The 13,774-nt window shown below is 33.8% G+C and overlaps 1 protein-coding gene and 1 long non-coding RNA gene across 2 annotated transcripts; both read right to left on the bottom strand.

Annotated features, from left to right (window-relative positions):
• Window positions 1–542: 542 nt before the first annotated feature.
• LOC109134805 (hypothetical protein) lies at window positions 543–1,788 on the bottom strand. Its single transcript, XM_019249158.3, has one exon. The coding sequence runs from the start codon at window positions 1,561–1,563 to the stop codon at window positions 697–699; it is 867 nt and encodes a 288-aa protein (XP_019104703.2). The 5' UTR covers window positions 1,564–1,788; the 3' UTR covers window positions 543–696.
• Window positions 1,789–4,824: 3,036 nt separating this feature from the next.
• On the bottom strand, window positions 4,825–12,560 carry LOC125496830 (uncharacterized). Its single transcript, XR_007273136.2, has 3 exons — window positions 12,102–12,560; window positions 6,889–7,566; window positions 4,825–5,642 (listed from the first exon to the last, which is right to left on the bottom strand). It is a non-coding gene; the product is annotated as an uncharacterized LOC125496830 (long non-coding RNA).
• Window positions 12,561–13,774: the final 1,214 nt, after the last annotated feature.

Genomic DNA, 13,774 nt, shown 5'->3' with positions numbered 1-13,774 from the left:
AATCAAAAGAAAGAAAAAAAGAAGTTCAGATAATACAAGTGCACGAATTCAGGTATAGAACGAGCATGAAATATGTACATGTGCGGGACCTATCACCTAAGAAAAAAAGAGAGGATAAGGATGGACTCTTTAAGTTATCAATGTTGCCCAATAATTTGTTGAATCGTGTAACGTTTATCGAAGTTCTCGTTGTAATATATTGTTATTTATGACGAGAAATCCGCATGGTCGTTAATTTTGGTGGTAGATTAATGTTTTTCTTGTAGTGCATCTCTTTTTCTCAATTTAGATTATAGAGAAAGGCAAAGGACAATCAATTTAATTTCAAGCCTTACTCTTATCCCTTAGGTACCGCAGCTCTGAAAATTTTTCGTTGAACTAACCTTAGCAAGCTTACAAGTTATTACAAGCCACATAGAGATATCATCCTATTGACATCAATAAATTTTGAAAAAGGTGAAATTTGACAAGCACCATATATAGTTCTACAATTTGGTGATGCTAATTTACTGAATTTTATTTTTACAATAAGATTATAAGGGTACAAGTGTGGAGAATAATTATGTTAACCTGATTAGGTTAACCCTGACATTTCATAAATATAGTGTTTACAATACAGACCTAAGACTAGTAAAAGTACATACTATATTCTTACCTACACTATTACTCTAATAATAAGGTCTTCTTCCAAGTTCATCAGGATCTTAAATCACTTATTGGTCCTCCTAGACCACATATGACATGTTCAACAGCAAGTGGGTTCATAACACCATACCCAACTGAAGAAGTCGAATGACGTCCACCACCAACACCACCACCACCGCGGCCACAACAGCCATTCGAATCCATAGCATGCCTACTCATCTGTTGTCGTCTGTCAAACTCATTTTTCTCTCTTCTTTTCAAATTCTGAGTTCTAATAGCATTGCACAACTTCTGCTTACTTTCCTTATTACAATTATTCTTGCTACTGTAAAGTCTGCTAATAGGCAAAGGCATAGCCTCTAGTCCCATTAACTTCGGCACCACCCCTGGCTTACACCATATAACATTTTCACCTCCTACACTATGTGGCAAGTGCAACAATCTTCCTAGTTTTAACCCATCAAATGCACTTGGGGTAAGATTATGTCTACGAAAGGAAGATCTATACATCGCATCTCTTCCATCTAGGGAGAATCGAGGGTACTGATTCAATGCATTTCTTGCTGATCGTAAGATGTCAGAGTTGTTAACACAGGACATCCTACGATGGAAATTCATTTCTTCAGTGTGTTTGTTTATTGCAGCCTTTTCTTTTCTTGCCATTTCTTCCTCTAGCTCAAGTTGTAGTATCATTTCTTCTAAGGTTACGCTCTTCCTAGGAGGCGCGGCGTTGAGTGTACTAGTAATGTCATTTTCCATGTAATAAGAAGAAGATGGTTGTTGTGATGGAGCTTCTGAGGTGGGTTGTTTTTGATTTAGTGTAGAAGTGGAGTTATCATCGTTGCAAACGTTGCGAAAGCCTCGCCTCATTTTCGATCCCATGAAGTTCTTAAGGAAGAGGAAAGAGAGGTCTTTCATGAGGGTTTTGAGGTAATGGAGAAGATAAGAAGTTAGCTATGGAGTAAGTAAGAGTATTATGGTAAGAAAGTGTATAAAGGGACATTATAAGAAAAGTGATAATGTGTGACTTTTGGAGGTTGTGAGATTATAGAGATGTGAATCAATTGAAGAAAGAGCGGTGATCTTTTTTGAGAAAGAGAGAAGAAAAAGAAGGGAAGAGGTAATTGAATGAGAATCACATGATTGAAGTGGAGAGACATAGAATCACAAGTATTAGCACTCTGCCTTTCCTGTTGGGGCAGATAATGAAAGCTAGCAAGCTATCAAAGATCTTTTATAAAAGAGGTGAAATACATGGCGTCCATCTAAAAAGACTGAAACACTCACCCGCGTTTGATACTACGTAATTTAGATGTTACAATATGGAAAAGATCTTTTGTATAAGTTAATTGTATCAGTGTCACTCAATTTTATTAGTCGATGTCAATTAATTTTTGCCTTTTTTTTTTAATATATAAGAAGTTTTCTTGAATCTAATGATTTGGATAAATACTACTTGAATATGTCAATAATTTGAATTTTATGACAATGTTCATGATAATAGTAGTTTTTCATCTCTAAAGATGTGTTCTATTTAATTGAATTTAAACCATTAGGATTTGTCTTAACTTGTATGTTTTGGAACTAGAGGTCGGTGGCAAACAGGTCGGTGGCAAACAGGTCGGTGGCAAACGGGTCATACTGGTCGGTTCGCGTTGGGTCGTTTCGTGTAGGTTCACATTCATGTCGCCTTTGTGTTCGTATTTGGGTCATGTCCATAAAATTTCGGGCCGGGTCATGTGTAGGTTTGATTACTCAGGTCAACATCTGTTCGGGTTAAACCAGATCTGTTTCAATTAGTTCGGGTTGATTGGGTGTGGTCAATTTGGATAAAGTGGGCTTTCTTTTCATTGCAAATATGCAAATAACTAATTGAAGTAGTAAGCCTCCAGGCTCCAGTGATCAATCTGGCAATAGCCTCCATTAGTAGTGACTAGTGAGTAATGATGTAATGTAGTACACAATGGGCAGTGACCATTAATAGCCTCTACTGTAAAGTTTATACTTAATTCTTGTCGATAGAATTTATAATTTAATAGTATGATATGTTTTCCAAAAGATGGCAAATGCTGATACTTAGAGCAATGCCAATGGTGATCAAATCCATCACCAAAATCAGAAATTTTGGATTGAACAAAAAAAACTTGGATCCCATTGGTGACATAAAAGTGTTCACCAAATGACAAAATATGTCATTGTTCACATGGTGAACAAACTCACCGTGCAATTGAAGAAAAATGGGGAAGAATGACACACAGTCAGCCAATGGCAAGCTGCCACGTGGCTGCTGCTGTGTATTTTTGAGAAATTTCATGGAAATTTTCACGGAATTTCCCAGAAAATCCCTATTTCAAAAAAAATTACCAAAATTCATATTTTTTTCCCCTCTATAAAATGATACCCATATCAATATATTTCTGAACAAAAAAAACGCGATAATGATAATTACATTATCGTAAGTAATTATTATATTACCCATCATGCGATAATAATAATTAATTTTTTGTAATTAATTATTATTTTACTAATTACCCAATAATGATAATTAATTTTTGGTAATTAATTATTATAATTTTAAGTAATCATAAGATGATTTATTTTTATTTTTAATATATAAATTATATTATTATTGAAGTAGGAAAGAGAAATAGGAGAGAGAAAGTTGAGGTGGGGTAGTGAAAAGTAGTAGAGATAAAGTGGAGTTTGATGATTTTTTTTGTTCATGAGTGGAGTGGAGGTGATACATTTATTCATAAAATGAATAAAACATGAGTAAGTAGGGAAATTTGGTGATCAAACCCATCACCATTGACATTGCTCTTAGTGGGCACAATCGGCAGCACAGTATAAGTATAACAAATAATAAGGCAGATTTCCGAAAAGGCACATACCTAAATAGGATATGAGACATAGAATGAAGTGCCAAACGGGTCATACAGGTTGGGTACCGGTCATATTATAATGTTTTGGCTCAATTTTTTGTCGGGTTGTTTTGGGTGCGGGTCGTATTTGCGTCTGTTTGCTTTCGGATTGGGACATGTTATTTCGAGATTCAGATTTATCTCGCGTTGTTATTTTTGTGTGCAAAACGGTTCTTAGGTTGGATATGGGTCCATTTTACTAGCTCTAGTTGGAACTAGTGACAACCAAGGTAATTAAAACGGACAAAATTACGCGCGTGCAACGACGAATGGCAGCGGTGTGCTGATGATTTTCCACTATATCTTCCATTTAACCCAATAAGGAACATTCCTCTAAACTTATTGGGATATAACTTGGTTCACCAACAATGTGGGACAATAATAAATGAAGTTAACTTACTTTCGAGTTTAGACCAACATAAGCCAAACTTCCCCACAGTATGTACATCTTAGACTTATAGTCATTGCTGAAAAAACCTATTCAAGTTTGAATCTATATTTTCTCCTTTTAATTTTCGCTTTATCAGTATCTTGTAATAATTCTATCTATTTATATCAAAAAATTAAACAAGATGGTGAACATGTAGGTTAATAGTTCTTTCTCCAAAACAAATGCAATAAATTATCTATTATGTCCAGGTGTGTTTGTGATGAAAGTTTAATGACTAGAATAGATCCATCTATGAACATAATTAGCCTGCTATCAAGTTTCTATCTACCTAATAGAACTTTGTAAGATTAATACAAAGGCATTAAGGCATGATGTTTACTTATTACCATGCTTCAATCACAAACAAAAAACTGAAAATTGCCTGTCGACATAAAAACATCTTGCTACATAGCAGATGAAAGTCATTATACATCAGAAACATTTGTCTGAATTATACCTTCTTCCACATAAGAATCATCTGTCTGCATTGAAGGGCTTATGATGCAAATCATTCATATCAGATGCTCATGAACAGCAGAGCTGGCTAATCATTGAGAACTCGGTCTGCAGTATATACTAGAGATCAGAGATAACTCGAAATTTGTTAGAGATAAAGTACGATACTAAAGATATGATAAATATCTGTAGGATATATCATATTTTTAGTATCGTACTTTATCTCTAACAAAATTCGTAGCAGAATATTGTATTAAGATTGGAAACAAACATGAAAGCTAATCACTTGGGTGTTGAAATATCACAGAGAAAAACATACATTTGGAAAGAAGTTACAATGAATTATTTGGCAGGTGAAAAGAAGAAACAATGTTAATAAGAAATATGAAATCATGTTATTTATTACTAATTATAAGATTCCTTCTGTCTTCTATTACTTTGATATATAAACAGACTTGGAAGGAAGAGCAACCCATCAAACAAAACTTTGCATCTTGTAGGTTCTCTACCTTTAAAACAAACTAAAAAGAACAAGAAAAAATGGCATCTCACCACACTCGTTCTCTCAGTTTTCCATCAAAACTTCACCCAATTGCTGATCAACTGGATGAGCATTTGTGCAGATTGAAGTCTTCTCAAGCCACATCTACTTCATCCCTGACCAACAAGCTTACCGGCCTTAAAGATTTGTATCGGATTGTCGATGAGTTACTTCAACTGCCTCTTCGTCAGAAAACCATCACTCAAAGTCTCAAACTCAATGGCTGAGGAGATGTTGGATACTTGGATGGTTATTTAAGGCTTCTTGATATTGTGCCACATCTCGGGATGCCTTGGTACACTCTAAGGAACAGCTCCAAGACATTCAATCAGGCTTCGAAGAAGGTGTAGCAGTGAATTTAACATCACTAGTGAAGTCGTTGAATACTTAAAAACCCGGAAAACATCCAAGAAGATAATCAAGAAGTGCTTGAAAGATATCATAGAAGTCGACAATACTAACGAGGCCAATGTCCTTAAGGATGTGCAAGCATTGACAGTTGATGTCTTCAAGTCATTGTTATACTATATCAGTGGATCACCAAAAAGTAGCTGGTCTTTCTCAAAAGTTATCAGCCAAAAGCTGAGAAGGATTCAACAGCATCCATCAGCGAATTCGATGCTGTTGATGCTACTTTGGAGTTAATGATCTGCCAGAAAAAGAAAGCAAATAATGTTGACATCTCACAACTGGTGAAATTAGAATCAGAATATTCAAGAAATTGAGGAAGTTTTAGAATTCTTGTTTAGACATCTAATTAAAACCAGAGCAACTCTTCTCAATGTCCTTAGTAACTAGCTAGCAGTACAAAAATTCAACATTGTACAGAAATTTTGATCTGTGAATGAAAGTTCTATATACATAGGCATTTTTCTCTAATTTGTGTTCTTATATAGTACTATTATTTTGCAAGTTCATAATCTTGAAATATGACATATATTTCTCAACACCCAAAATTGAATAAGAAACCGCGACAATTTGAAATGCATGATTAAGTCCGAAAAAACAGGGCCTTATATTAGTTTCAAGAAGCAGCAAATACACGATTCTCTTTTCTTTTTCATGAAGAGACAAGAGATATGTCAATAAACAAAATTCTCTAAAAATTTAACTTGGATAAAAGAAGAAAAATACATATTTAGACTGATAATTTTATGAAAAATTTCTCCAAAAAAGAAAAACATATTATGGAGTATATTTTTTGTTTTGTATGATGCAATTATTTCCTGAATATGCCATGCTATACATATAGTGGGTCACTCTGTCAAGATTCCATGTGCCTGTAGGAACTGATATATTGGTAGGAGCAAAGGGCATGCATGCATGAATGCATAATATTCTTAATGGTTGTCTCCTACAATCAAGCAAGTTTTCAGTTTTATGATCACTTGAAATCATTTAGTATCATATTAAGTAATAGAATATGATCATAATCAAACTTTCATTCTCACTATTCTGCATTATGCAGAAAAGAAAGCTTAACAACTGATGCACATTGCTGTACTGTCACCAAAACTGTGTAAAGATCTTGCACATTAGTTAATTTGTTAGCTTAAGGTGCAAAAAAATGGTGTCAATTCCACTCGTGGGTAGCATTTTCTTAGGATCATGACAGGCATACAGTGTGCAGCATATATTAACATCGAATATCAGATCTAAAATTCGATATTCTGTTGCGTAGTTCTAGCTAAATTTAGCTGGTAAGTTGGGTAGGAAGGGACACTATTATCTCTGCACTAATTATTATGAGATTGTTTATACATTCTCTTACCCTAATATATATATACAGAAAGGCAAAGATAAGAAGTCATCAACATAAGCACTTGCATATCTTTTCAACTTCTTAACCTTCGCATCAACAAGCTAAGCAAAAACTACTAGAAATGGCTTCTTACCACGCTCGTTCTTCTAGTTGTCCATCAATAGCACACCCAGTTGTTGATCAATTTGATCAACAATTGAGCAGATTGAGATCTTCTCAAGCTGCCTCTACTTCATCATCATTATACCAAACACTTACAAACCTTAAAAATTTGTATTGTTGTGTTGATGAGTTGCTTCAACTTCCCCTTAATCAACAAGCTGTTTCACAAAATCTACCCTCAAAATGGGTCGAGGAGGTCTTGGATGGATCTCTAAGACTTCTCGACATGTGTACCACATCAAGAGATGTCTTGGTACAGTCAAAGGAACGCCTCCAAGACATACAATCGGTACTAAGAAGAAGGTCTAGCGGTGAACTTAACATTAACAATGAAATCGTTCAATACTTAAACACTCGAAAAAGTGCAAGAAAGATGATCAAGAAGTGCCTGAAAAACACTATCAAGGAAACAAACCAAAGAACTACAGAGGATGCTTCCATCAAGAGCGCGTTGAAAGATGTAGAGGGGGTAACCCTTGATATCTTTAAGTCCGTGTTGTCCTACATTGGTGGTGCAAAGTCCGAATCCCAGAAAAGCAAATGGTCTTTAGTGAACAAGTTAATGCACCAGGGTGGTGACTGGTGACAAAGAAGCAAAGTTAACAAACAGTGCATTTGATGTTGTTGATGCTACTCTTGAGTCAATTATCTGCCAAAAGAACAGAAATGGTGTTAATATGTTACAAGTAGAGAATATGACGAGTCAGATGGTGAAATTGGAGTCTGAAATTCAAGTTCTTGATGAAACATTAGACTCCTTTAGGCATCTTGTTAAGACTAGAGCAACTATTCTGAACATCCTTAGTAACTAAGTTTTGAGAGCAGATTTGTACATATATATACACAAATTGTTAATAGAAGTTCCTATATACAGATTCATAGCATACATCTCTTTAATTTTCTGTGGTATTTTATATATTTTGCTTAAACATCCTCTATTTATTAATGGCTTACACAACTCAATAAATTGAACATCATAAGAAAACTTATGTACGTATTGCTTGGCCTTAAGTTATTTAGTATAATTGACCATAAACTCCAAAATTTATGAAAATTACTCACTCTGTCTTATTTTCCATTTTCTAGGTGATTTTTTTACCATCCCTTGTGAACAAAATTAGACCACAACTAGGGATGGCAATGGGTCCAGAACCCTATCCCGACCCTACCCTAAAATTAGGGTATGGGTCTTAATTTTTTGGACCCTATGGGTAAGGGTAGGGTATGGGTCTTGCCGTCTTGGTCCTATCGGGTAAGGGTAGGGTATGGGTCCACTCCTCAAATACCCAGATTCTACCAGAGACCCATCTATATAAAATATATATTTTTTATTTTTTAAAATTAAAATAAATATAGATATAAACATAACCTTCCAACTTCTAGCAGACTTCCTATAAATTAAAATCTTGACCCTCCCTCACTTACTAATCGCAAATCTCACGTCTATCAGACTCAGAGTCTCTCTCTCTCGCACTACTCTCACTCTCTTGCTCTACTCTCCGTCTCTCACTCTCCACCAGCGAACTAATGAAGTAGAAGTGTAGAACTAATTGCCTGTGTTGTTTTTTTAAATGAAGTAGAAGTGTAGAACTAGTAAAAGCTAATTGCAAAATTAAAATATAAAATTGTGCTTAACGATTATATATACATGTGATAATGTACGTGGAATTTTTTTTGTGTTGGGCCCATTTTAGATCCTAGACCCTGCCCAGATCCTATCGGACCTTACGGGTACGGGTCCTAAAAATTTTACCTTATGGGTATGGGTCTACATCCAAAAATTAGGGTATAGGTATGCGTCTAGTCTTACCCTACCCAGACCTTGCCCATTGCCATCCCTAACCACAACTATTCTTATTTGTAAAATTGACCTCAACACCCTGAATTATAGCGCGGGTGTACCAAACACCACCAATTATTACTTTCGTAGCCAGAACAAGGTGCACTCTATACCATAAATGAGGTAGGTGACTGAAATTCTCACGGGCTACGGGTAATTTTTTGTTACTATTTTTCATCCCCCCCTTCTTGTTTTCTTCTTCTTTACCCTAATTGTTTTACTTAAACCAAAATAAAGGCACAGAGAAGATACGGGTAGTAAAACCAAAATAAAGGCACAGAGAAGATACGGGTAGTAGCACCGCCAACAACCACCATCAGCACACAAACAGCATCAACAACGTGCGTAGAGAAGAGAAAAAGGGAGAGTGGAGCAGCGACGTTGGTGACTCACTTGAACTTGGACAACAACATAGGTAGCACAACCGCAACCCCACATGGCCAAGACACTCCGTCGAGGACAACAACGCCGATGAACGAAGTAACCCAAGAGAGAGTCTCATACAAAAGAGAATGAGAAGGGTTTGGGAATTTGTTTCCTATTCAATTTGGTGAGCAATGAAATACATAGTTCTTAGCTCAATCAGTATAGGTTGGTTATGAGTCAAGAAGGGGAGCTTGAGGTGAAAACACAAAAAGTGAACTCCGGCTTAAAATGAAGGAGACACACAAACAAAGATGGAAAGGGAAGTTATGGCCTCCTTGCAATCGGATACATAATACCTCATAAGAAATAATATTTCTTCCGTTCTATTTTCTTTTTTTTTTACAGAAATAGAGTTTATTGATAATAGAAAGTTGGACTTACAAATATTTCCAAAGAAACCTAGTATTCCAACATGGATACATAATACCTTAGAAGTTAGAACTAATTATATCGCAGATTTGATCAACACTGGCCTTGATAAAAAAAAACTTTATTTGAAATAATACAATATGTGAGTTAGCACTACTTCTGCTTAAGATTCACTGATGTATAATCCATTAGGTGAAAATACTTTTGTGATCTTCTAGATACTTACACTGATTATGAAACCCTAAACCTTCATTTCTCGCCACACGAGCAATCAAAGAGATTAATCTTTCAAGCAAACTGCAATTACCAAATTCTAATCTTCCATAAGAAAAGAGAAGAAAGTCATACTCCAAACTCCCACTAAAAGAGAGCATAAACCCAAATATTGAGAAGAAAACACTCATAAAGAGAAGAGAAGTAGGATTATCAAAAACTAATCAATTTAAAAACTAAGGAATTAAAGAAGGAGCTCACCACCACAAACAAATGATAATGGCAGCCCCTTGCGGCTGGAAAAGGAATTAGGGATTTTTAGGTTCTTTTTAGAAAGAGGGGGGAGGCGCCAAAGAAGGTCAGAAGTATTTCATCTCATGTAATTTTACTTTTTACTTCCTCGGTTCTAAAATAAATGAAACAGTTGCTATTTTACACCTTTACAAAATAAATAAAACGTTACTTTATTTGGTATTCACTTCTCTTTATCACTCTCCTAATCACATGAGTCCCTCTTTTTCTTTCTCCATATCTCTCTCCTCTCCTAAGTCCTAAATCCCGTACCAAAGCCCTGCGTTTCATTTAAAACAGAACGGATAAAGTACTAAAAACACACACACACGCACGCACGCGCATATATATATATATATATAATATATATATATATATATATATATATATATATATAATATATATAATATATATATATATAGGTTTAAGTTCATATGAGAACCACCCTTATGGTGAGAACCGTGAGAACCACTCATTTTTCCTCATTGTACGAAGATTTTGATCATTTCATAACATTTTTGCTCATTTTTTATTTCACTTATATTATGGTTTTGCTCATTTAACAATTTTGTGCTCATTTGTCAACGTTTTTCCTCATTTTACGTTTTGCTCATTTTACTTGTTTTTCTCATTGAACTTTTTTATGCTCATTTTACGTTTTTCTTCTTTTATATTTTTGTACATTTTATGTTTTTGATAACTTAATGTTTTCTACTCATTTTATGTTTCTGCTCATTTGTTACTTTTTTTGCTCATTTTAGGAAATTTTTGATCATTTTAAGTGGTTCTCACGGTTCTTACCATAAGATGGTTCTCACTGGAACCCAACCCTATATATATATATATATATATATATATATATATACATATATATATATATATATATATACAGGGTCGTCTTGGTGATTTATGGGGCCCTGTTCTAAAATCGAAATTGGGCCCTATATATATATATATTCTCAACATAACAAATATCTTTTTAAACACCAAAATTTTCAAATTTTTTTTCAAATCAAAAGTAGTAAATCAATACAATTTAAACTTTACCAATTCAATAATATGAAAATTAGAAGAATTACAAAGGTCGACATAATATAGCACATATCAAGATCTAGACTCCTATACATGACGTAGTTACTAATTAAAATCAACAAGTTGTATTGAAAAGAATACACATACATGACATAGTTACTAATTGAAATTGGAATTGACATAGTTATAGCTAAGAATACACATACACATTATTGCAAAACATGATATAAGTTGTAGAAAAAGTAAATTTAATCATCTCATCATTTTATCTCATCTGCATAACTCAAAATCAGGGACAAGGGTCAGAACTCGGAACAAGTTATTCTTAAGTTAAAGAACCAATATGTGATGCATTTTAAATAAGTAAATGACATAATAGTAACATGAATTACATGATCTTGAATATCTAAAAACCATCTAATTCTGTAACATTTCATTCTTATGAAGTATCAAGTATATATGAATAATGAACTACTAATTTCTGTAACAAGGATTTATAATTGCAGAAAAAAAATCGAAAATTTATTGCAGAAATTAGATCGAGCAACAAGGCAACAATTGTAGAGCAATAGTCAACCAACAAGGCAACAATTATCAAGCATAAGCACTTTGGTACTACTCGTCTGCTCCCAGAACAATAATCCACAATGTGTCAAGAATATTTTTTTCAACAACCAAGTAATTCATGAATTTATCTAAAGCTCCGAGAACACAAACATACAAGAAGCTATAAGATTCCACCACCACAAATTTCATGTTGCCAATGCCCAATAGTTCAATTTTTTGTGTCTTGTATAAATTATTGTTATATACTTCCCCTGATTCTACATTAATGTAATATTTCACTTTTACACTAATCAAAATCGAAATTAAATCAAGCATATTCGGATATAAGGATATTCCACATAATTGAACACAAAACTAATTGCAGAAAAATAATCGACTCAAAACTGAACCAAATTCAAGCATAAGCACACATAATTGCAGAAAAATCAAAATAAAAAACTACTTACTTTAAATCTTCAATGAACCCGATTGAAAATTGGGAAGTGGATGATTAAGAACCTTGAAAATACCTCTCAAATATTAGCCGTTTGTGATGAAAAATTTAGGAGAAATCAAAATTAATTGTTGCTTGCCATTGATAATGAATGAAAATCTCAAATTGGATACAAATAATTTTTTTCCTATTAGAGTGAGTAAAAAACCCCCAACTTTCCATATATAGTAGAGATAATTGATGAAAAGCTCTAAGAAACTGAGAAGTAATTGAAGAAGAATCACAGAATTTTGAAAGAATTGAAAATTGAGGAAGGTGAATCATGAAGATTAAAGAATAGAGCGTGAATCAAGATAGAGGGAGAAAGTTGCTTAATTTAGTGGAGGGAATATTGAAGCGTGAAATCTGAAGATTGAAGGCCCGTGAATAGTGAAGCGCGGAGGATGACAAAGTAGTGGGCTAAATTTTCTTTTGGGCCCTCTAAACTAAACGATTTTTTAATTTTTTTCAGATTGGGGCCCTGTGCAAAGGGGCACTTTGCACACCCCTTGCTACGGGCCTGTATATATATATATATATATATATATATATATATATATATATATATATATATATATATATATATATATATATATATACATATATATATATACATATATATATATACATATATATATATACATATATATATATATATATATTGTACAAACCAAACCATTCCTCAATTTAAAAGATGAAGTACGACGTGACTCCGTTCTCCCTGACCTACGATATCGAGGAACCTTTTAAATAAAAATAAGACATGATGACCAATCCGGTCCCAAGAAAAGTCATGGGCTACCACCATGTACTCCAACTCATATCAGTCCAACACTTCAGACGTGCACAAGTCCAAAGCCTATTACTATTCACTTCCCACTTTAAGTGATTCTTAAATTATTTAGTTGTTATGACCACAAAGTAAGACAAACAATATAATCATCAAAGATACATAAACTTCCACTTTTATCTTAGGACTAGATAATACGGTGATCATCAACTTACAACCAAAGAATAATTTCAATGTTAATTCTATAACCATATTTGTTTGTTGATCCAAGTCAACAACTAACCAACCATTCATAGGTGAATAATCAACTTACTAAATAAGGTCATCGGTCCTCATAAAGTAATTAATAATCCAAAGGGATCATGATCTAGTCCATGATCCAATAATAACATAATTATTAATCCCTCATGTGAATTAATATAACTAAGCTCTTAATCCATATGCTTGCATCAACATCCATACAAACATAATATAATCATCAAAATCAACATGTTTCACACAACGACATAAAACATGCAATTTCACTTGATTATAAATCACATAGAAACTATAAATAGTTTCCTATACATGATACTACATAAATCACATCCTTAGGACATGATACTAATCTAACCAACACATAGGTATATGTACGTACCTTGTGTAGATAAAATGCAAGGTCACTTTAACAAGCTTAAAAGTCGCCTAAAGAGAATTCACCGTCTACCAAATATCAACATAACCATAAATCAATACTTTAAAAAATTTCCAGCAACTTTAAAATACTTTAAACCCTCTTTAAAAGTGTTTAATAAAGATCTTTTTTAGTCATTAAAACTTCCACTATTAATACTTCCTAGTATAGTACTATCATACTA

This window comes from Beta vulgaris, chromosome 4 (assembly GCF_026745355.1).
Source record: "Beta vulgaris subsp. vulgaris cultivar EL10 chromosome 4, EL10.2, whole genome shotgun sequence".
NCBI lineage: Eukaryota > Viridiplantae > Streptophyta > Magnoliopsida > Caryophyllales > Amaranthaceae > Beta > Beta vulgaris.
This window is presented reverse-complemented; position numbering and strand designations above follow the sequence as displayed.